Raw genomic sequence first — 24,050 nt, 5'->3', positions numbered from 1 at the left:
AGCTGCAGCTGGACGCTCCCAGAGCAAGGCAGGGTTACAGGCACACAGGCCTGTTCTTGAAAATTTCTGAGAGTTTACAAGTATTTCAAATGAGAAGAGGAGACACTAGGTGCCAAAACCAAGAGGACCTAGTTGACTGCTGAGTGACTTCACTCCTCTGCCTGTGTTTTTGTTGTTTGTTGTAGAACCCGGGCTTCACCCTTGCCAGGAGCACTCTACCCCTGAGCCCAGCCCCATCCCGATGTCACTCCCTTCCTTACAGGAAGCAGACAGCCTCCTCAGCGTGAGGCCTCAGTGAGGTTCTGGCCTCCTCTCCAGTGTCCAGAACACTTTGGTTGCAGAAGCCTGCTCCTCCTGCTGCCCGAATCACCACAGGCTCCTCCCCGCCTCCTTCCTACTCTCACCTCCAGCCGCCCCTTCACTCCCCCTCCCCTGCCTCGGCCAGGCAGTGGAAACATCAGAAAATGACTATTTCAGGTGGTTGCCAAGGCCTGCTCCTGGCTCTCCGCCACAGGGTGCCGGGCGCCCAGACTCGCCTTCTCCCAGCGCTTCTCCCCGGCCCTGGCACTGCCTCTCACCCCAAAGAACACTTCCCAACCTTTGAAGAGCAGCGGACTGAAGCTGATGGCACAGAGCTTGGAGAGGCCTGAAGTCCCTGGGACTTGCTGGCGTCACGGCCCGAGCACAGACACATGTGTCCCTTCTCACAGCAATCAATCTTACTTACAAGGTCACCCAAGGAAATGCACGCTTGCAAGAAGCAGTCAGGTGCCTCTGATCCAGGCCACAGAACGCTCTGCTGCCGGCTACGGAGAGGGCCATGCAGGTGCTCGCAGTTCTGCTGTGTCTCAGTTTCCCACCCTCAGCTGCTTTCTATCTCCACGCAGGGGAACGAGAGCAGAAATGCCTCATAGAAGACGTTCCAGGAGACACGTGGGTATCAGGTAGGTGGCTGACACGGCTCTCTTCGCGGCTGCCCCTGGGCAGTGAGTGTGACGCTGAGTGGCTCCCTCCTCACCGTCTGCCAAGTGAGGCAAAGCTGATGTGGATAGACGAAGGAGGGAACTGTATGCTTTTTAAAGCAGGAGACTGGACCTGACATCAAGCTTAATCTGCTCTTCTGGTGGTCAGGTTTACTTGAGCCAAGAAATTCTGCTGCCGTTTAACATGCTAATGGTGGCTGAGCAGTCCAAACACAGGAGAGGTCTTTGGACGGGTCCAGTAAAGCAGGACACACACCAGGAGTCCGTGTGCCTTCTGGAGACCATGGGCAGGAGCATCCCGTGCAGACCCAGGACTGCCTGCCAGGCAGACTGTCCTTAGATTCTGTCACCACAGTGAGTCTGCACATTTCCTGTGCTGCAAGCACATCCTCACACAGGTGAGCTTGGCCCACCTTCTGAGAAAGAAAGAAGTGCTTACTAGTCTCAGAATTGTATGGGAAGATCCAGCATGCTAGCTAACATTGCAGTCAGAATCAATCTCCAACTCTGATTTCCATGCAAAAGGGGGGGTGGGGGGAAGGTGGAATCTCAATCTAGAGGCGTCCTAAGTCGCGTTTTGCATTCCATGATTTTGTGCCCCTCACCCCCACCAGGGGGAGCTGAGCTCTGCCTTCAGCCTGTCTCCACCGCTGGGCCTCAGGGTTCCTTCTCAGAGTGGCCCCGCCTGCAAACATGCAACGCAGCAAGCCAGGAGGGGAGGGCCAGGACGCGGGCAGCGGACAGGCCAGGCGCCGGCAGTGCTGGGGTCTTCCTGTTGTCAGGGCCAGCACCGGGAGCAGCACTGTTTCCTGCCATGGGCCACGGCCAGCACACTCCTCAGCCTCTCTGTGATGGCAGGTGATGGTGGCGCCTGCTCCTTCCAGCTGTGGGGATGTGTGAGATCTGCAGGCCTTTCTAGCCCACCCACACACAGAGGGCACCAGGCTCTGCCCGGTGTGTGCCCAGAGGAAGCACTGCCCGGGGGAGTCCTGGGCCCTTGGTCTCCTTCAGGGTAGCTCATGGATTTTCTGCCTTCCTTTCAAGGGGCCCCGAAGGAATAAGAGGGATAGAGTAGCTCCTGCCCACCTGCTGCCCTTCAGACACTGGCTGGACAGACCTGGCCAGCAGCATTTCGTGGCAGTGGGCTGTATTCACAGAACCTGGAGGTGCCTGATGTGGGCTCCAGCAGCTGTGTGAGCCGGGGCCTCTGTGTGGCCTGACAGGCACCCTGGCCGCAGCCTCAGCCCTCAACCGCAGTGAGAGCCTCAGGCCCTGCCCGCCTCCCACTGCTGTCAACCCCTCCCCCTTGCCACTTGCCCTGGCTCCTCCCCAAATCCAGCGGCCCTCTCCTCCCTGCCTCTGCACCTCTGAGCCAGTGACCCCACTCTGAGGTCTGCTTACCTGTCACCCCTACATAGCTCTGCAGATTCAGGACTCAGGGAGCAGGAGGGGGGGAGCTCAGGGCCCACGCCACTGAGTAGTAGCCACTCAGAGGCCAGGAACAGAGCAGAGGACTCACCCCTCGCATGGACCTAGAGCAAAGGTCCAGCCCCAGCAGGGTGGGGGGAACTGTGGTGGACACCGCAGAGGGCCACCACCTGGGAGCAAGATCAGGCCCAGGGTCAGGATGGAGCTGATGGCTGGGGAAGTGGCACGTGGAGGAGGTGACTCCACGCGAAGCTCCCTGGTGTTCAGCCTGCAGTCAGCATCTGTGCGGCCTCCAAGGACAGGAGGGCCGAGGGCAGGACACAGCCGGCGGGAGGAGCAGGGACCTCAGACGCCAGCATGCTGAAGCCAAGGGGCGACGGTGGTGGCGTGGAGGACTCTACAGGAGGAGGCTGGGCAGCAGTGGGTGGTGGCGTGGAGGACTCTACAGGAGGAGGCTGGACACCAGTGGATGCACTCCCACTGCAGGGCACTGGGAGGCCTGTGGCTCGCACCCCGCACACCCGACCCTCACCTGCTCCCTTCAGCACCCCTGCAGCCAAGACTCAGTGTCCACTTGCTCACGAATGCAGTGCCAAGTGCCACCAGGTGAGAGGTAGCGAGAACGCACCTTTATCCACTCACGAGATCACTGTTAAAAACAAACCTAAAATCTTCATGGAGTCGAGGCCAGGAAGCCCCATGCCCACTGTCCTGTCCTCCTTCCAGCTCAGGGCCATCTGGAAGTCCAAAAGGGGCGACTTTTGAACACCTTCAGGCCAAGATCTGCCTGAAGGTGCTTCTCATTAGGACTGACCATAGGCCATGAGGAAGGTGTCCACCTTCCCTGATGGAGGTGACTCAATGCCACAGAGGAATAAAGAACAGCTGGAGAGAGAGCTCTGGCACCCACCGGCACCCACCGGCACCGCCCCATGCTGGTGACTGTGGGTGTCCCACCCGAGCTGGAGGCGGCTGAGTCTGGCCTCCAGTGCCACAGGTGCTCCGTAAAGGGAGTCCCCCACCCACACTGCCTCCAACCTCTCTGGCTCGGCCTCCAGTTATTCGCCCCGCACCTCTGGAGAAGCGGGGTGCTTTGGGCCTAACCCTCCCCAAGAAGCAGAGGCTCCCACAAGAGTCTGAGTGGGAGATGAGGAGGGGCTCGGGTGCTGGGAGCTGCCGGCCACGGCACTGCCACCAACACCAGGGCGAACCCCAGCACCGTGCACCTGCAGGAAGCCCCAAGCAGGTGTTTTGTGTCTGTGACCTCACTTCCCTCAGTCCCGCATGACCGTCCCTCAACAGTGAGTTCCGGGCCATCTGGAGTCGGGAGGGCAGAGCACCTTCCATGTGAGTCTGAGGCGCAGGCCAGGCAGGGTCTGCTGCTGAGAGGGAGAGCCTCATGGTCCACCCAGTCTGCTCCTGGCTGCACCTTCTGGAAGGGCCCTACACGGCGAGCCCTTCAAGTACCTCTTCCTTGAGACCAGGGACAGCAGGAGAGGGCTCTGCTCAGACGAGTTCTGTCCTTCAGACTCCCACAGGGAAACAGGCCCTCCTGGAGGCCACACAGCCCTCTGAAGCAGGCCTGAGCCAAGGGTTCAAGTGCCAGGCGTCCACCACAGAAACGCTCCAGACAAGGGGAGAAGTCCAGAGGTGCTTTCAGCTGCAGGCTCATCCCGGGCCCCAGAGCTCAGGAGCACAGGACGATCACAGATTAGACGTCCCACTCCTGGGACCAGGCCTCCCTCCCACACCCCACGGTGTTTATGGCGGCACTTGTCATTCGTAACAGCCAGGTCTACCCACAGACCTGATGGACAGCTCAGCAGCTCCCTGGGGGATGAGAAGTCCACGACTTTCTAGGAATGGATGGCACATGGAGGCTGTCCCGCATTCCTGGGTGGAGAAAACAGGCCAACGGTGAACAGACCCGTCGCCCAGAGGATCTGCAAGACAGGGAGCCTGTCAAGCAACAGTGACCTGGGCAGCCACCAGGCGAGTGCAAAGTGGGCCCGTGGGCATGCTGCTGAACTCCACCAGGTGCCCAGGCCCCCGCCTGCCACGCAGCACCTGAAACGCACACCCCTGGTGCCCAGAGACACACATTCCTGGAGCAGCCCTGCTCGGGGGCCAGCGGACAGCCCAGGCCTGGCAGACGCCCCTCCCGGTCCCTGCAGGAGCCCAACAGTGGCATGGGCATGCAGCACAGGGCAGGACCACAACTGTCTTGGACATCAGTCCTGCTGGCCTCTGGGGCCCTCTGGGCTGCTGCTGGTGTTCTGACAGCAGCCGTCAGTCGGCACTGGTGTGAGCTCTCCAGGGAGGGCCTGTGCACAGCACCCTGCTGATGGAGTCCCACCAGGCCCTCCAGGACCCTGGAGTGTTTCAGAGATCAGTGTGTTCACAGCACTCTTGACACGACTGCTGTCCACGCCCAGGTGCCTGCCATCAGGTCATCAGAACACTCGGCAGAGCCAGGTGCTCCCAGGGCTGAGGGCCCCAGGCCACTACAGTGTTCAGCACCGAGAGCCCCTGGACACGACTGTGGGAGTGCCCGGGCCTCCTCCCATCCTGCGGGCCTCCTCCCAGCGGCCTCCTCCGGGCAGCCTCCTCCTGGCTTGGAATCTCAGTCTATATGCCCCTTGCCCTCCTCACAGGCCCTGGTACTTCCAAGATAGGAGAAGGCAGTGTGGCCAGTGAGGAGAAGGGCCGGGTCTTGGGGGATGTGGCACGTGGCCGGTGTGGGCTTCCTCCTAAGAGCAAGGTCGTCAGTGCATGTGGAGCCTCCTCTGTCCCTCGCACTGTCCGCTGTGTGGCTGCAGGTCTGGATGGCCGCGAGGGCCAGCCGTGCTCTCAGCTCTGCGGCTCCTCTCCTCCAAGACACCCCAGGAGCTGCAGCGTGGCCTCCATGCCTGGCTCCCTCCGGAGGGGCAGATGGCTTGTGAGTGGGGGTCCAGGTCTGCCAGCCCACGTGGCCTCCAACCACACACCTCGGGCTCCTGTTCCGTGGTCCCCCACCTGTCCTCAGAAGGCCACCTGCTCTCTGCCGTGCCCTGCGCTCGGCCCTGGGTCATGTTCTCTGAATAGGCCTCAATTAAAGGTTACAGAAGAAGATTTAAGACATGGTACACGGATCTCAAAAACCTGGGTTGGAAAATCAAGGCACAGATAGCATACACGTTCCAATCTCTCTCTCTTCTCCTCCTTCCCCCCCCCCCCCCCAGGGATTGAACCCAGGGGCACTCAACCACTGAGCCACATCCCCAGTCTTTTAAAAAAATATTTTATTTACAGACAGGGTCTTGCTAAGTTGCTTAGGGCCTTTCTACAATGAGGAGGCTGGCTTTGGACTCACGATCCTCCTGCCTCAGCCTCCCCAGCTGTGCTGGGCTCCAAACTCATTTTTGATAAACACATACCAGGTACTTATAGGAAAAAGGCTAGACGGCTGACACCAGTACTAGGAATTCCTGGAGGGACTTGCACTTTCCGAAATTCCTACAATGAGTGTGTTGTTCCTATAATACAGTCCAGTGACCCACAGTTGCGGTCTCAAGGATGCAGTCTGGAGGAATGGGATGACCATCGGTGACCTCAGGCACCAGGAGAGGGCGTGAGGCCCTCGCCCCACAGTACTGGCCTTCACCAGGAGCCAGGAGGAAGGCTCTGGCAGTGAGTGCTGCAGAGGTCCTGTGATCGGCCCAAGTGTGACTCTGGCTTGGTGGCACATTGGGTGGCTGTGGGCAGTCCTCTTGCTCCTCGCCTGCTGTGGTCAGCTGATAGAGAGGTGCTCTGCTCAGGCCCATGGTGGCTCAGGGAGCTGCCAATCAAGGCCTTACTGAGAGCTTTTGGTGTGCTCAGGTCCACTCTAGGGAGAACACAACCCTGACTTGCTGCTCTCACACCCAAAGGGAGGTGTACCCTTATGTTACCGCTGTTGGTGTTGGCTTGGGGTCCTGGGGACTGCACCCAGGGGCGCTCTACCACTGAGCTGCACCCCAGCCCTTTCTATTTTTAATTTTGAGACAGTCTCCCTAAGTTTCTGAGGCTGGCCTCAATTTGTGGTCTTCCTGCCTCAGCCTCTGGAGTAGCTAGGATTAGAGGTTGTGTACCACTGTGGCCTGGCTGATATAACATATTATCCTTGCTTTATCAGCGGGAAAACTGAGGCACCCGCAGCCCAGTGCAGTGCCCCAGATGGCCCACCTAAAGTCGTATCCCTGTTCCTAGCCAGTGAGCCCTCCAGCTCCATGGCCACGTGGTGAGAAACTCCACGGGGCTTTGTGCTGGGCTGCGCGGGTGTTCTGTCTCAGGACTGCTTCACCCACAGGAAGCGACCCTCTCCAGCCGACTGGCCCATGAGCAGTGCTTCTCTTCTGCCGTCTGCTGGCCTCCCTGGCCATGACTCCTCCCTCTAAGCTGCCCTCCTGCCTGAAGGGCACCTTGGGGAGGCCTGGGCCTGAGGCTGGAGGATCCCACAGAAGCAGGCGGGGTCACCCTGGCCTGTTCTGAGAACTCAGGCAGCATGCCAGGAACGCTGTGTTGCAGTGGGGGTAGGGATGACTGGTACCCATTCATTCAAGTCCTCTGTTGAACCTGAATTGTGGGACCCTTTCACTTATTCCACAAACATTTATTGAGCCCCTACCATGGAGCCAAACACTTCCCTAGGCTTACTGCCAGACCCCAAAGGGCCGCAGGGAGGAATGGAATGTCTGAGGCTCTCTAGCCCCTCGCAGTGCAGACGTGGGGCACCGGCGCATGCATGCTCAAAGAACAGATCTGCAGGGCCCATGAGGGGACCCCGGGACTCGTGCGTGCTTGGGCAGGAGTCCTGGGGACAGGCCTGGGGCAGAGCTGTGGGGGAGCATAAAGGCGGGAGGGCCACCGGGGATACTGAACAGCAGGGCTCACCGGTAGGTGGGACCCTTCCCAGGCTTTCGACTGGCAGCCTCAGCATCCTGGGGTTTGAGCAGGGCACAGCCTGCCCCACCCTCCAGTGTGGGAGACCAAGGCTGGGTGGTGCAGCAGCTCAGCAGGCACCCAGCCCTGCTGCCTGCCCAGAGTTGTCCTGCCGGTCGCACAGACCCCCAGGGCGGAGGCTGCCCCAGGCAAGGGTCCTCATGACACAGACAAACAGAGAAAGACGATTGGCCTAACCTAGAGGTCATCACCTATTGATGCTTTCCACACACACAGTCACTGCCTCCTGCTTATGACACAGGGACTTTCAAGATCCAGCAGTGGGACACAGGCAAACTCGACTTCCGAGAACCGGGCCCTGGTCTGGGGATGTTCGTGACTGTCACAACATACGACGATGAGGTGAGCATGCATCTGTGCTGAGATACTAACTGCTCGTGCAGGAACCACCTGCCCCTCGTGCCCATAGTGTTACAACTTCTGCTTATGCATAACTGAGCACCTGAGCACCATCAGCTAGCGTTAACAACTTTTTTTGTTTTTGCACCAGGGTTTGAACTCAGAGGTGCTTTACCACTGAGCCATGTCCCCAGCCCCCCCCCCCCCTTTTTTTCTTCTGAGACAGGGTCTTGCTAAGTTGCTTAGGGCCTTACTAAATTGCAATCCTCCTGCTTCAGCCTCCTGAGTTGCTGGGGTTACAGGTGTGCACTACCACATTCACCTGCAGCTTTTTATTTAGGACAGTACCTCACCCTCAAAGACCCGTGGTCTAGATGAGGAACAGAAACACTCTTCCCATAGGAAGTTTCAAGAGAAGTCACGTGGGGGCTTCTGTGGACACAGAGACTTGCAGATTTTGCCTGGGTTGGGCCCCATCTTTGGCAGAGCCACGGCTTCCCCAAAAACCAAAGGTCAGAAAAACCACTGCCTATCTCCTTCCTCAGATTCTGGCAGAGGCTTTCTCAAGTAATTCAGAAGCCCCAGGTCATACAGAACCTTGTCGCCACGGGGCACCAGTGAAGGAGCCGAAAACTCAGCATGGTCAAAGGGACAGAGCGCAGATCCAGGAGGGGAGACAATTTCCAGCACACACTGTCATCTGAGGGCAAACCCTGGTCAGGTTATTTGACTGGTTCGTCCTCAGTTTCCTCGTTTGTACAATGGGTGTAACAGTGACATCCAGATCCCACTGTACCACAGGTGCTCTGGCATCCTGAGTCCAGGGCCGCAAAAACGGAGGTCCTAGAAATCAGCTCATGGGCAGCAGGTGCTGGTGGGTAATCCCCGGAGAGTGGCACGGGCCTCTCAGTGACAAGGACAGGGTTCTGTGTAGGCCGGAGAAATTAAAACCTGTCTGTTGTCTTCAGAAGACACTTACCTCCTTAGAACCCACACTCGTCCACTGGGTCAGTTACACACTGCATGGCCAGCCCCATGAGAGGCAGAGGCAGGAGTCTGAGTCCACGGGTCAAGGCCAGCTAGAAAATGCAGCGTATGTTGTCTCTTAAGAAAACATAAATACACCATTGCCTGAGAACGTTCCCTTTTAGAAGTGAGACATGTTTTCATCCATTCTGTAGACATCCACCAAACACTGCACGTGGGAAGCATGCCCGAGCCTCTCTTGGCCTAGGAGAAGGGCAGAATCCCTCCCACGGGCCTTATTCTCAGGAAGGGCTTCTGCACATAGAGATGGGGTGACAAGAACCGGCTCTGGCGGTATCAGTTTGGATAGACCAGTCCCTGTGTACCCTGCTTCTCTTGGTCAGTGTCAGAGCTCGGGACTGTCCACATTGCCAGTCTTGATGAGCTACCCATTCCTGCGCCAGTGAGGGACAACCCGAAGGAATGAAGTGGCTGGCGGAGTGGGCAGAGCAGGTGGTGACCGTGGTGTACCACACGGACCTCTCTACCCCATCCCACTTTCCACTTCCAATATTCTGTTGGGCAGAGGCAATGTGGCTCAAAGGTTCAATGACTTACAGACTGTCATCAAGTTGAAGCACTGAGATTCAAACTCAAGTGTGCATTTTCCCCAGCTCACCATGGGAATAGCATTCAAAGCTGTTTGGTGAATTTCATGTTCAGTGAAACAAGACAACGAAGGCTTTGGAATACAAAAGTAAATCTCAGGAATGTGTTAACAGGTAGTGAGTAGTCACTGAACATTTCCTCAGAGAAGAGAAAGGTTTTGCTATTCATACAAAAATAGGAAGTAATAATAAACCTCACCCTTGACCGCAGACTTATTGACAAACTTTCCCTTTCAGAGGTCCTCTTGAAAGGAATCAGGTACGTGACAATGTTCTTCATTTTCTCTACATCAAAACTGAAAGACATTTACAAAGCATCTTTTAAAAAAAATTTATTTTTTAGGTGTCGTTGGATTCAATACCTTTATTTTATTTATTTATTTCTATGTGGTGCTGAGGATCGAACCCAGGGCCTCATACGTGCTAGGCGAGTGCTCTACCACTGAGCTACAACCCCAGCCCTACCAAGCATCTTGACTGCATTTTTCTATCTGTGTAATATGTTTTTAAGACTTTGCGATGGTAGAGCAGTTTTAGGGTCACAGCAAAACTGAGCAGACCACAGCGAGTTCCCTGCTCTGACTCAGGCACGACCTCCCCAACTACCAGCAACCTCCTGGCCCCTGAGGATTTTTGCCACAACCCGTGCACCCAGGGCCAGGGGTTCACAGCATGTCTCTCTTGGTAATGCATGTTTCACGGGTCTGGACAGACGTGGTGTCGCAGGGCAATTTCTCCACCTCGAACATGCTCTGTGCTCCAGTAGAACCTCCCTTTCATCAGCCCTTGACACCACTGGTCTTCCTGTCCCTGGGTATCATGCCACTGGAACCACAGCTCTCTTTTCAGTGTGCTCCACTTGATAATGTGCCCTTAAGGTTCCTGGCCTGGTTGTGCTGGGGAACACTGCGTGTCCATTGTGCCAGCTTACACATCCCCCCATGCAAGGACAGTGTGGTTGCTTCTAAGGTGGGGCAATCATGCCCAGAGCTGCTATGGATACCCACCTGCAAGTCTCTGTGTGGACCGACCTAGGTTTCCAGACCACTTGGCAAATGCCAAGGACATTCCTATAGAACACACGTACACTTAGCTCTCCAGGACAATGCCACGCTGTTCCTGAAGTCTGTGCGACATTCGGCCCCCCTCCACAGTGAACAGATGCTCCTGCGGCTCCATACCCTTGCCGGCACTCGGTATGGTCAGTGTTTTGGATCTGGGTCATTCTGATAGGTGTGTGGGGACATCTCACTGCAGGGCCCTCCACATGCTTTGAGTCTCTTCTCATATGCCTATGTGCTACCTGCATTCTTCTTGGCCAGGTGTCTTTTCAGATATTTGCCCAATTAAAAGCTGGGCTGCCTTCCCCTTGTTGACTTTTAAGAGCTCTTTGTGTAGTTTGAGCAGTCATCCCTTGTTAGATATGTCTTCCAGAGACTCTCTCCCAGTCTGTGGTTCGTCGTCTCATTTTCTTCTTCACAATGTCATTTTCTTTTTCTTTTTCTTTTTTTTTTTTTTTTTTTTGTTCTGGGGATTAAACCCAGGGGTGCTTAACTACTGAGCCACATCTCCAACCCTTTTTGTTTTTATTCTGTTCTGGGGTCTTGTTAAGTTGCTGAGGCTAGCCTTGAACTTCCCATCCTCCTACCTCAGCCTCCCAACTTACTGGGAATCCTTTTGTATTTTGTATATCATCATATCCTCTGTGAGTCAGGAAGTTTTATTTCTTCCTTGCCAGTCTGTTTTCCTATTGTTTCCTTTTCTTGTCACATTAATTAGACCTCCTAGTAGTATGCTAGATAAAATGGTGAGAGATGACATCCTGTCTTCCTCCTGACCTTAGTGGAAAAGCCTCTGGATTCTCACCATTCAGTACACTAGCTGTGGGTTTTCTGTAGACAATCTTCTTTAAATTGAATCAGTTCCATTCAGTTCTTGATTTAATGAGTCTTTATCATGAATGAGCAGCATCTCTTGTCAAAAGGCTTTTCAGATGGTGCACACATGGTTCTTCAACCTACTGTGGGGATGGTTGTAGCACTTGGATGTTCAGCCAGCCTTGCGTGTGTGCAACAAGCCCCACTTGTTCACATGTACGATTCATTTCGCATGGTGTTAGATCTGCTCTGCTCCTGTGCTGGGAAGGATTTTTGCATGTATGTTCAGGAGAGAGAAGCATCCATAGATTTTTCTTATAATGTTGTCTGGTTTTGTATTAGGGTAATGTTACCTTCATAAAATGAAGTAAGACTTAGGCACAGTGGTGTATACCTGCAGTTCCAACACTGGGGGGGCTAAGGTGTTAAAAAAAATCAGGAGGTATTTTTTCTGCTTCTATTCTTTAGAAAGAGATTTTAGTTAATTGTCATAATTTATTTCTTAAGTGTTTGGTAGAATTCACCAGTGAACCCATATGAGTCTGATGCTTTCTGTTTTAAAAGGTTATTCATCCTTTAAAAATTTTTTTTTAGTTGTAGATGGACACGATGCCTTTATTTTATTTATTTATTTTTATATGGTGCTGAGGATCCAACCCAGTGCCTCATATGTGCAAGGCAAGTGCTCTACCACTGAGCTATAGCCACAGACCATGTTATTCATCCTTGATTCAATCCCTAGATACAGGGTTATTCAGATCATCTATTTCTTCTTGCATGTGTTTTGGAAGATTGCCAAGAAGTTGGTCCATTTCATCTATGTTAGTCAACTTTCACACTGTGACAAAATAGTGAGAAAACCAACAAAGGAGGAGACATTGATTTTGGCTCATGGTCTCAGTCCATGGTTGCTGGCCCCTCCTGCAATGTCTGGGCCTGTGGTGAAGTAGAATGTCACCTCTGGGATCATGTGGCAGAACAGAGCTGCTCATGCATGGCAGCTGGGAAGCAGAGATCCAAGCAAGGAAAGGGCAGGAACGAGACCCACCCAGGAACGAGATCTACCCGCCAGGACACCCAGTGAGCTTCCCCAGGTAGGCCCACCTCCTACCCTTTCAAAATGGACCGTCCAATGGTCCCTTCAGTTATGAACCATTATGGACTCATCTACTGGTGAGGTCATGTTGGGTTCCCGGCGACTTAAACACTCAGACCTTTTGCCCACCCAGGGACGCCATTTGCCGGGTTGCTCGCGACTAAAACCCTCAGGGTCACTCCAGGGGACCTGGGCTAATTGGGCTGTGCGAAATAACCACACAAGAGACAGAAATACCTTTTTCTTTGGGGGTGCTGTGACGGCTCCTCTGATCTTAAGGGTCAGCAGAAAGAGAGAGAGAGAGAGAGAGAGAGAGAGAGAAGAGAGCCCACACGTGCTGACCCCTTTTATTGAGGAGAAGCCATTCAAATGAGGCAAGGGGTCAGGTTTCAGGGGCTGAGTCTAGCTTCCTGATGTCCACTGTCAGCAGGTTAACTGACACCTAGGTAGGCCACACCCAAGGGCAAAGCAAGAGAAGGGGACACACAAAGGTGTTTCCATGGAACATTCTATCCCAAACAGGGCAAGGGGTAATATTACAAAGGAACAGGTGAGCATAGCTCCACCCATGGGGCTGTAGGAAGGCGAGCCCAGGCACAAAGAAGACAGTCACTGGAACCCTAAAGATTGAGGCTATCGTCTGGGTTCCCTAGGCACCAGATCGCAGAGTGACGGACAACGATGCCACACCAATCAGAAGGGGAGACAGACATGGTCACGTGCTAGTTTGGCCTCCCACAAGGTCAGAGCCTCTAAGATCTCACCTCTGAGCACTGCTGCATCGAGACCCCAGCCCAAACCACAGGAGCCTTTGGGAACTTTCAGACTCAAGCCATATCAGTATCAAACCAGCAGGCACAGAGTCACCCACAGCACTCCTGCAGCATCTCACGGTGTCCCTGGGGTCTGTGGAAATGCCCCTTCTTCACCTCTGATGTCAGTAACCTGTGTCCTCCTTTTTCCCCATAGTTAAATTGTCAAGAGGCTTACCAGTTTTATCATCTTTTCAAAGAACCAGCTTTTTAGTTTTTTTTTTTTGATGTTTCATTTCCTGTTCATAATCTAGTTTTCTTCTCTTACATTGCATTTAATTTGCTCTTCTTTTCCTTGGATTGCTGGCTTTAGACCTTTTTTTCCTGATATATGCATTCAGTGTTTTAAATCTCCCTCTGATCACAGCTTTCACTGTATCCCACGAACTTTGTTAAGCTGTATTTTAATTTTTTGAGACACATGTACATATCCCCTGAGATTTGCTCTTTGACCCATGTGTTGATGGAAGCATGCTAACTTCCAAGACTTCAGGGATCTCCAGCTACCATTCTGCTATTGATTGCTAGTTTAATTAGATTGTGGTCTGAGAGTGCACATTTATGATTTCTATTCTTTAAAACTTGTTTAGTGTACCTATGGCCCAGAAGGTTTATATTCCATGAGAGTTTGACCAAAACACAAACAAACAAACAAACAAACAAAAACCCTGTATTCTGCTTTTGTTGGCTGCACCAGTGCACAGATGTCAATTACATCCAGCCAACTGATGACGCCAATGAGATCAACTATGTCCTTATTGATTTTCTCCACGATAGATCCATTTCTGATAAAAGTGTTGACGTCTGCAATTAAAACAGTGAATTAATGTATTTCTTGCAGCTCTATCGGTTTTCTTCGTGTTCTGAAGCTTTGTTCTTCAGTGCATGCATATTGAGGATCACACATCTTCTTGGAGAACTGGGCCCCTTATCACAACTGGGCCCTGATAATTTCCTTTGCTTCAGAAGTTAAATGTCTGTACTAATATAGTTACTGTACCTTTCTCTTTCTTCAAGGTTAGCAGGGCATATCTTTCTCTGTACCATTACTTTTAATCTATATGTCTTTATTAAGTATTTTTCTTGTAGACAGGTAATTGGGTTTTGTTTTTTGACCCATTCTGACAATCTGTCATTCTAACTGGTGCGTTCAGACCACTGACATTTGAAGTGATCACTGATGTAGTTTGATCACATTCTCTAAGATTTGCTCTGTTTCTATTCATCGCCCTTGTTCTTTGTTCCAATTTTCAACTTTTTTCTTTTTATGGTTTTAATTGTGCATTTTCGATGACTCCTTTCTTTCTCCTTAACATATCAATTGTACTTTTAAACAACTTTTTAAAGGTAGTTGCCCTAGAGCTTGCAACACCCATTTACAACAAACCCAAGTCCACTTCAGAGAGCACACTGTTCCACTTTATAGGTGTGCAAGTGCCTTCTGATACAGTGTTTCTGATTCTTCTCCTGTTTTTCATGAACTCTCACCGCGGAAGGCCCTGCTGCTGTCTTACTGAACAGGCTGTTACCTGTCGGTCAGTTAGAAATGAGAGAAGGGCTGCCCTTTATGCACTAGAGCTTCTGCCTACATCATCTTCCTTCTTTCTCAGGGTCTTACTCTAACGTGTCTGGAAAGGCAGTTCAACTGGTAACAATCTTCCTCCGTTTGTTTTTCTAACAAAGTTTTTATTTTTAATTCTTAAAGGGTGCTTCTGCAGGACACAGGAGCCTGGGCTGGGGGTCTGTCTTTCTCTTCCAGTACAGTATTTCATCACTTCATCTCTTCCTGCTCAGTTTCTGAGAAGTTAGATGTGATTCGAGCCTTTTCCCCCTTGTTAGGCAAGGTTTGCCTGGGCTCATTTCAAGGTCTTCTTTAGCTCTGACCTTCTGTGTGACGTGTGTGTGACATGCTGAGGTATAGACTGTGTGGGGGGTACTGTTTGTTTTGTTTGGGTATTTATCCTGTAGGTGTTCTCTGAGCTTCCTGGTCTGACATTAACTTGGGGAAAACTCTCAGCCATTATTGCTTCAAGTATTCCTTCTGCTTTCTCTTTCTCCTCCTAGTTTCCCCATCATGCCCAAGTCTGCTTTCTGCCATGCCCTAGTTCCTGGGTTTCCCTCCCTTCTTCCCGCTTGGCATTTCAGTTTTGCAAGTTTCCATTCACAGAGCCTCGAGCTCAGAAACTCCTTCCTTGGCTGTGCCCAGTCTACTAAGGAACCTACTGTCAAAGGCATTCTTCATTGCTTTTACAGTATTTTAAAATTTCTATAATGTCTTTCTTAGAATTTCCATTTCTTTGCTTATATTTCCCATTTTTTTCTGGCATGTTGTTTACTTTTCCCATTACAGCCTTTAGTATATTAATCAGAGTTGCTTTTTAATTCCTGACCTGATGATTCCAACATCTCTACCATATTTGTATCTGGTTCTGATGCTTGCTCTGTCTCTTCAAACTGTGTTTCCTGCTGTCCAGCATGCCCTGTGACTTTCTATGGAAATCCTGAGACATTTATTTCACTATAAAATATTCTAAGTAGGAAACTAAAGTTTCCTAGCAGATGTAACCACTGTTTACAGCTTGGTGAGTATTCTCCGGCATTCTTTTCTATGCATAAAGGAACATATGCATGCAGGTATACTTCTATAAAAAAATACTTTTTATAAAACAGCATCCTCTATAGCTGTGTGAGGGACACCTCTGGTGGAGATATGGGTTTAGTATCCTTTTCACTGACACACAGTGCTCCTTTAGGGGCTTTCCTAAATTTATCTAATCAATTCCCTACTGAAAGGTATTCGTTATTTCAAGAATACAATTTTGTTATTACAAACATCACAGTGAATATCCTTTTACGTGTAACTTTGTTTTTTCATGTATTTTACTAGAATAAGTTTATATAGGCAGAATTTATGATTCTATGATTTAAACTTTTAAATTTGTGATACATATCACCTAACTACTCTCTACAACTGTCGTTCTGTTTACATTCCAACAGCATTTGGAGAGTTCTTATGTCTCCATACTACCTGAGTAGTTTTAAACCCTTATCAATCTGATAATACACAAGGAATGCCTTATTCTAGTTTGGATTTTTTATTACTTTCAAGGCTGAATATTTTTCATGTTTATTAGCTATTAGGTCTCTTCTCTGGGAACTGCATTATTTTGAACAGATTTATGTAGGGAGATTTGTTTTTTAAAATGTAGAGAATGATAATCTTAAACTATGGAAATCCTTAACCCTAGGTACTACTATCAAAATTATTTGGTCCAGAAGGAACATTCTATTTTACTTCATATTCACCTGGTGAACACATCATTTGCTTAGAATCTAATTCAACAAGGTTCGTGTCTGCTGGAGAGAGAAGGCTGGTGAGTGTGCACCTCTGGAGGCCTTGCTGACACCTTAGAGAAACTCGTGAAGGTCCCTTCTGGTCTCTAGGAAGGCTTTCAAAAGGGAGCCGTGAAGCCGACTGACGGGGGAAGTGAGAGCTGAGGGAAGGTGAACAGAACTGTGGTCCCTCAGACTTGACAGCAGGGGAAGGCTGAGGGGGAGTTAGTAATGGATTCCAATAAATGAAACCCATGCAGGAGGATGGTGGGTGGCTCTTCTCTAAATGTGTTGAGGACAGATGAAGAGAATTTGTACTTTAGTATAAAAAATTCTGTTATACATAAAGAAAAGTTTCCTGAGAGCAGCCATCAAATCTTCTCAGCACCTCATAGTAAATCTGATTTGCAGGAAGGTATAAATACACCCTCAGGTCATTAGGCTGGCACTTACAGCATCATTGTTAAAAAAGGCAACTGAGTAGAACAGGGACAAAAGGGAGACCAGGCACAAAGCGGCACCCCACTCCCCACTCCCCCACTCATCAAGAAGGGAAGGGAGGTGGAAGGAGGGAGCGAGGATGCAGGAAACACTGAGCTGTCTTCAATGCTCGTTTCCTCCTCTTCACTGTTTAAGCAGCGCATCCACTTGGATATTCGAGTTGGAGAACATGACCTTGATGCTGCAATTGCTCAGGCAAAGGACAAAGTTAATGAAGTTACCTTCAAGCTTGAACATCTAATGGAACAAATTGAGCAAATACTCAAAGAACAAAACTATCAAAGGGTCAGTCTGCCTACTCAGCTTATTTGATCTCTTCCTGCCGGGAATGCATTTCTCAACACAAAGCCCCTGGACCAGGGAAAGAAGGAACTGCCAGTTGTTTCCTGGTGTCCTGAGTAGAACCACGTGGGCAGGCAGTGCCGAGAGAGGTGCTGGCTGGGCTCTGCTGGGAAAGGCACTGCTCTCTTCCTATCCCTGTACCAGCAAAGCACCCGCAGCAGAAGGTGGGAACTTACGGAGGGAATGAACAATGCTCCCAACACACTCCATATGTCTGTAGGGCCAAGTGGGCCCCCTTTCTGGATCAGTCTGTCATTCGACCCTGCTTCCTGAGTCACTGGGTTCAGTGGGCTCAAATCTGCTCTACCACTCACCACCTTGTGTCCTCACTAAGCTTGGGTGTCATGATCTGGAAAATAAGGACTGGACTGAACTTAAGTAAGGCAAGCATGTGGCACAAAGGAAGAACTCCAACAGGGGAATCACCCCAATTGGGTAGGCAGTGTTTGCTCTGCTTGATGGTAGCAAATAAAATGTATGAAGTCGTATTTCATACAGTTCGTATTTGGTGTATTTCACTCCAAAATGCAGTGTGTTTTATAAGGTTGATTTTTACTCTTTTATACTCAGTTAAACAACAGATTCAAGCTCAGGAAATTACAGTACACCTTAGTATAATATATTAACTGGGTAATATCAAATATCTTGAACACATACAGCAACCTTCCCCTCCAAATCACACATTAAGTTCTTTAAGAAACTAAATCCATCCATCTCTCTTATGCATAGGACCGTGAAGAAATTTTTCGAAAGACCAGTGAAGATACAAACAGCAATGTTTTATGGTGGGCTTTTGCACAAACGTTGATCTTCATCTCAGTTGGAGTTTTCCAAATGAAGTATCTTAAAGACTTTTTTATAGCTAAGAAGCTTGTGTAAAACATTACAGGTAAAGGCAAATAATCTGCATAATGTTTGAATGAATAAACCAAATACATGCATAAATATGTATAACTTTTTTTTTTTTTATGGTGCTGGGGCTTGAATGGGGATTGGACCCAGGGCTTTGTGCATGTGAGGCAAACACTCTACCTACTGAGATAATATGTATTACTTATAATTTCAAAGATACCAGTGGTTGAAATTAATGTTATAGATTGCAACATTGATCAAATATTTCTTTAACAATGTAGCTTCTGAATTTTATAAAGTAAGCACATTATCTTATTTTTTTAAACTTGGTTTAAATCAGCACTCTCTAGTAGGATTACAATGTCTGCTACATATGTGACTTTAAGTTTTCTGGTCACCACAATAAAAAGGGTGTTTAAGAAAAGTAACATCAACTCTAGTGACATATATTTAATCCAATATATAAAAAATATTACCATTTTAAAACATACTCAACATAGTTACTAATGAGATATTTTATCGTCTTTCAACCATACAACCAGGTTATAGGCTGCACTCTTAGTATCGCTGATTTGGACCAGCCACCTTCCAAGCACTTAGTGGTCACTTGAGGCTCACAGCTACAGTACTACCGAGAGCAAATACACCCTGTCCCCAGGCCACATCCAAGAAATAGTCACCCTTTCCTTCCATTCTGCTAGTTCCTAACTCCCTGAGAGGCACCTTCCCCACACAAACAAGGCAATTTTCCTGAGCCATGTTTTCTCACTAGGTCTCCACCAGTTCTTGCAGACAGCACAAACTAAGGCAGGTCCAGCATTAGTCAAGGAATGGACCTCTTATTTTAAAAGTAATGTTTGGGGGCTGGGCCTGCAGCTCAGCGGAGAGTGCTGGCTTAGCATGTCTGAGACACTGAGACTGGGATATGGGTTTAATTCTCAGCACTGCATATATAGTTAAAAAAAAAAAAGTCTATCAACAACTCAAAATTTTTAAAAAATTACTTTTGTGGGGCAGTGGTTGTGGCTCAGGGGTAGAGGGCTAACCTAGCACATGCAAGGCCCTGGGTTCTATCCTCAGCACCACATAAAATAAATATATGAAATAAAGATATTGTGGGACTTGGGTTATAGCTCAGTGGTAGATCACTTGCCTTGCATGCATGAGGCACTGGGTTCAAATCTCAGCACCACATAAAAATAAATAAGCAAATATATTGTGTCCATCTACAACTAAAAAATAAAAAAAAAGATATTTTGTCCAAATACAACTAAAAATATTTAAAATAGAAATTGCAAATACAGTTGAGTCCCTTCCCCCAACTACTATTTTAAAAGGGAAACAATCTTCTCAAGCCCCTTCATATGCATATGCTGGAGGCAAGCTGAGCTTCTGCCCCATCCCAATCTGCTTCTGTCCCCAGCCCAGACAGTGGGCCTGTCACTCCCAGATCCTGGTTCACTCAGTCCTCCTGGTCCCCTGGCCTGACTCACTTTCCTTCCTCTTTGTCCTGGTAATCTCCAGGTCTCCCACCATTTCAAGGCTAGGACCCTGTAGCTCCCTCAGTCTCTCTGGTCCCCTAATCTCCTGCCCCTTCCCATTAGGATGGGTGTGGGAACAGGTACATGGAGTACTGCAAACATGGCATACCTTAAGGGCGTCTGAGTGGCAGGCCATTCCCCTTGAGCTAGGAACGTGAGACCCAGGCTGGTTACCCCATAGGGATAGCCCTGTGCGTGAGGCCGTGTGTTGCAGTCCCTGCACTTGCTCTATGGCCCACTCCTTATTGGTTGCTGCAAGGACAGTTAGCAGAAATTGCACTGGTGGCTGCTTGTAATCTGCTTAGCTACTGCCTGAGTATATATACAGGTGCAATAAAATCAGATCTGCTTCCTGCTTGGTCTCCGGAGGTCTTGATTAGACACTCCGCAGCCACACTCTCCTCTATCCTGTTCCCATGGACCTCCTCACTGGGCGAGAGAGCCTCCATCCAGATGGGTATAGCTAATTCTGGCCCCTGATCAGCCTGGTATCCACCCCCCATGTACCACCCTCAACGGGATGCAGAGCCCCCCGTCCCCAACTTGGCCATCCACTCTTCCTCATCCACTCTCTCACTGTGGGCATGGAGGGCTGGCCCAGTGTGCCACCGCCATGACCATCCACCCCAGGTCCCAGTGGGCATGGAGCTCACGTGTGCTCTGCCTTCTGGCCAGTCTCTGTGGTTGTCACCCTGTCCACTTGTTCCCAGGGCGCACGGAGACAAGGCTATACCACCCTCTGCCCCATCTTCTGGCCATCCACCTATGGCTATCCTCCAGTCATGGTGGCCATGGAGACCACGCCCCTTGCTGCTTACCCCGCAATGGGACAGGCTGATGGCCAGAAACCGAGCACCCAGGCCCCGTTGGCGCACACTGGGGGCCACCCCGGGAGGACGCAGGGGCTCATTCTGAAACCGAGGGGTTTCCAGGAAAGCGAGACGCACATGTCCCCTCCCAGCCTAAGCCACCTGTCCTTCGCTGCCCGGAAGAGCCCCAGCACCCACGGAAGGAAGAAACCCGACCGCGGACGGGCGCAGGCGCTGGGTAGTAGACCCGAGCCTGCGCCGCGGGCAGGGAGCACCAGCCTTGGGACAGCTCAATAAAACGCTTTCTTTCCTCCTCAAAACCCTTGCTCCTGGGCCGGGGCTCAGTGGCAGAGCGCTCGCCAGCACGAGCGAGGCCCGGGTTCGAGCCTCAGCGCTGCACAAAATAAACAAGTAAAGCCATGCTGTCCATCTACAACTACAAAACAATAACCAAGAAACAAAGCAAAAACTTTCCTCCTCATGGGCTTGGCCAAGGAGGCGAGGATCGAAACAGTGAAGAGGGCCGCAGCGTGGGTTTTGGCGGGACGCGCTGGGTGCGCAGGCGCGAGGGCGTGTGTGTGCGCAGGCGCAGAGCTACCTGCCTCCCGACCCACGCTGTAGGTACACCCTAGCGTGGGTTTGGGGTTTGGGCGGGACGCGCTGGGTGCGCAGGCGCAGGGCCATGTGTGCGCAGGCGCAGAGCTGCCTGCCGGCCTGGAAGCATATCCCAACCTCGAGGACCTCGCGCTGTTCTGGGCCTCGCCACCAGCTGTGCAGTTGCAGCAGCATGGCCAGCTGGGTGTTCTGTAACTACTGCTTCCAGTCGCCTAGAAGGACATCGTCCTTCAGCCTGACCAGCTGTGGGCACGTGTACTGTGACGCCTGCCTCGGCAAAGGTCTCGGTGGGGCCGGGCGTGCCTGAGGGGCAGGGCGGGGGAGTGTGGGGCGGGGGTCCCCAGGAGCAGAAGTCCCTGAGGGACCGGATGGAGTGAGGAGTATGGGGTGGAGGTTCCAAGGGCAGAACCCGGAGTATGGGAACTACAAAGCCCCCGCGGAAGGAGGAAACCCCGCAGGGGACGGGAACTCCTGGTTTGGAGCAGGCTAGGTGGTTACACAACCAGGGACGAGCTAAATTCTTTCTGAGAATGTTTTTTTTTGATGAGGTAGAGTTTATACAAGGAAAAAGAGCAATTGTGAAAATTCGCAAAGCAGCACAACCTGAGAAATGGGGTCAAGGTCAGGGATATAGTCCAGCACCAACCCTGGAAGGCCCTTGGGCACTGCTGCCTGACTCCCTCCTGGATGACCGTAGGCTGGAATACCACCAGTGGGGTCATACAGCATGCATGCTTTCCTTGCAAGATTCCTCTCAGTTTGCGTGTTGTGGTTCATCTGCTCTCCTTGCTGTATGGTACACCACACCTTACTCAACGGATGGACTGATGGCCATGTAGGTTGCCTCCAGATTTGTCTGGCAGATGGTACTACTGTGAACACTCTTGCTCATGTTTGATTTCTGTTGGGTGTAGGTAGGACCAAGAGTAGAGTTGCTGAATTTCAGGTATGTATTTAAATCCAAAGTTTCTGTGGCAGCTTGGGGAAAAGTATTTTGGAGTGAGAAGATTTTTCAGGAAAAACTGTACAATGGAACATGTGAGAGTGATTGAGGATAGGATGGGACTGTGAGATGGAGAGAAGTGATGGGTTTGGAAGAGATTAAGTGGATTTTCAGCAGACTTGAGTTAAGCAAGGCAGGGAACTAAGCAGGGGCTTCCCTGCTGAACTCTGGAGAAGGGACCAGCTGGGTGGAATGAGGCTCACAACTTCATATGTGAGCACTGTCCTGGGAGGAAACGGAGGCAGTTGTACATGTGGATCTGGAATTAGCCTGGAGCGTATTCTGGGAGCTGTGTTGGTTAGCTTTCCTTTGTTGTGATCCTGAGTAAAACAAAAAGAGGAGGTTTCAGTCTATGGTCACCTGACTCTTTTGTTTCTGAGTCTGTGGTGAGACAATATCATGGTGAGGAGCACATGGTACAGAAAAGAAGCTCACCCTTGGTTTTAGGAAACAGACTGGGGACAAGATATACCCTTCAGGGGCATGCTCCCAGTTACCTACTTCCTCCACCTAAGGCCCAAGTCCTAAAGTTTTCACCACCTCCCAAACCTTCAACACATGAGCCTTTGGCGAATATTCCAGGTCCAACTCTAACATTTTGCTTCTAGTCCCCAAAGGCTCATGTCCTCCTCACAATACAAAATGCATTCAGTCCATCTCCAAGAATTCCCATAGTCAACAGTTCCGTCATTACTCCAAAGTCCAGTCCAGAGGCTCCTCTGAGACTCTTAGCTATAAGCCCTGTGAAAATCAAAAGCATTATTCCAACAAGCAATGACACAGGATAATCATTCCCATTCCAAAAGAAAGGAATAGGAGAATGCCAAGGAAGGATCAGAACAAAACAAGACCAAAACATAACAGGGCAAACATTAAATCCAGTAGCTCCATGTCCAGCATATGTCCGTGTGGTAATGGGATGTGGGCCCCAAAGGTGTTGGGCAGCCCTGCCCCTGTGGCCTTGCTAGCTGCATCCATCCTACATGGCCATTCTTTTGCACTGGCTCTGCTCCTTATCTGTGGCTTTGCTCTGGAGATGGTCTATTTCTGGAATCTCTTTCTGGGCTCTCCATAGCATCTTTAGCTTTATTCTTAAAGCTCCACATACTACCTTTTCTGAGACTGCCTTCAGGCATTGTAAGCCTGCCTCACTGCCTAAAACCTGAGTAGAAACTTTTGCAACCCCACAACTCCTACATTCTGCATGCCTGCAAAACCAGCAACTCGTGAACAAAGACAGGGACTGTTTGAACAGCAGCTGGGCCCCCTCAGATTGTGGCTGCAGTAGCCTTTGAGTGCTTGAATGGCTGAACACAGTTAAACAAATCCCAGGGAAACAACTTCCTACCTGGGGGGGGGGGGGGGCGGCAGGGCATTCAGGCACTCACAAAAAAAAAAAAAGTCTTTCAAACAAGTTTTATTCTTCTCATACTCTTGGGTTACTATAGGTAGGGTCTGGCCAGTTCTTGAGATGTCCTCAGGCATCTTGCCTATTGTCCTAGTGTAAAGCATTTGGTTTCTTTTTGTTGGTGCTAAGCCCTTTAGCAATTGTACGCTTCTTGCCTGCAACTTTATGTTTGCTCCTTTTCTGGCCAAATTGCAAGTTTTTCAGATCTTTCCACTCAGCTTTTTGCTTCCAATTCTTACTATAAATTTGACTAAAAGAAGCCAGCAATGCCTATTCCACAGCCTGAATGCTGCCTTGAAATTTCTTCCACCAGATTAATTAGTCCATCACCTTTAAACTCAGCTTCACACACAGTCTCAGGCCATGAGCAAAATGTAGACAAGTTCTTTGCCAGAATGCATGGGTGGCCTCTAGTTCAGTTCCAGTAGAATCCTCATTTCCAGCCAAAACTTCATGAGCATAGTCTTTACTATCTATTCCTATCAGCATTCTGATCT

The 24,050-nt window shown here is 50.4% G+C and overlaps 2 protein-coding genes across 3 annotated transcripts in view; both read left to right on the top strand.

Moving 5' to 3' along the window:
* The first annotated feature begins 740 nt into the window (after positions 1-740).
* Positions 741-18,216, top strand: LOC114093137 (transmembrane emp24 domain-containing protein 11-like). Of its 2 annotated transcripts, none has more exons than XM_027935861.2 (5): positions 741-944; positions 7,633-7,733; positions 16,398-16,523; positions 17,122-17,268; positions 18,055-18,216. In XM_027935861.2, the coding sequence occupies exons 1-5, from the start codon at positions 821-823 to the stop codon at positions 18,202-18,204; spliced, it is 648 nt and encodes a 215-aa protein (XP_027791662.1). In that variant the 5' UTR covers positions 741-820; the 3' UTR covers positions 18,205-18,216. The 2 variants fall into 2 exon arrangements, with proteins under 2 accessions (XP_027791662.1, XP_071470872.1); XM_071614771.1 differs by having other exon boundaries at positions 17,119-17,268.
* A 3,098-nt stretch (positions 18,217-21,314) lies between these two features.
* Positions 21,315-24,050, top strand: part of Rnf212 (ring finger protein 212) — a 36,349-nt gene continuing 33,613 nt past the window's right edge. Inside the window, exon 1 of the mRNA XM_027935210.2 lies at positions 21,315-21,423. Within this exon, the coding sequence (XP_027791011.1) occupies positions 21,315-21,423 (109 nt within the window). The remainder of the gene's footprint in view (positions 21,424-24,050) is intronic.

The sequence above is a fragment of the Marmota flaviventris genome, chromosome 7 (assembly GCF_047511675.1).
Source record: "Marmota flaviventris isolate mMarFla1 chromosome 7, mMarFla1.hap1, whole genome shotgun sequence".
NCBI classification, from domain to species: Eukaryota; Metazoa; Chordata; class Mammalia; order Rodentia; family Sciuridae; genus Marmota; species Marmota flaviventris.
Note: the sequence above shows the minus strand (reverse complement) of the source record. Positions and strands in the feature narration are given on the sequence as shown.

Bases quoted from the DNA above. Each gene is read 5' to 3' on its own strand.
- LOC114093137 (XM_071614771.1), top strand. From the start codon at position 821: ATGCAGGTGCTCGCAGTTCTGCTGTGTCTCAGTTTCCCACCCTCAGCT. The intron at 945-7,632 runs GTAGGTGGCTGA...CTTATGACACAG, and splicing joins AGGAGACACGTGGGTATCAG to GGACTTTCAAGATCCAGCAG. The intron at 17,269-18,054 runs GTCAGTCTGCCT...TCTTATGCATAG, and splicing joins AAGAACAAAACTATCAAAGG to GACCGTGAAGAAATTTTTCG.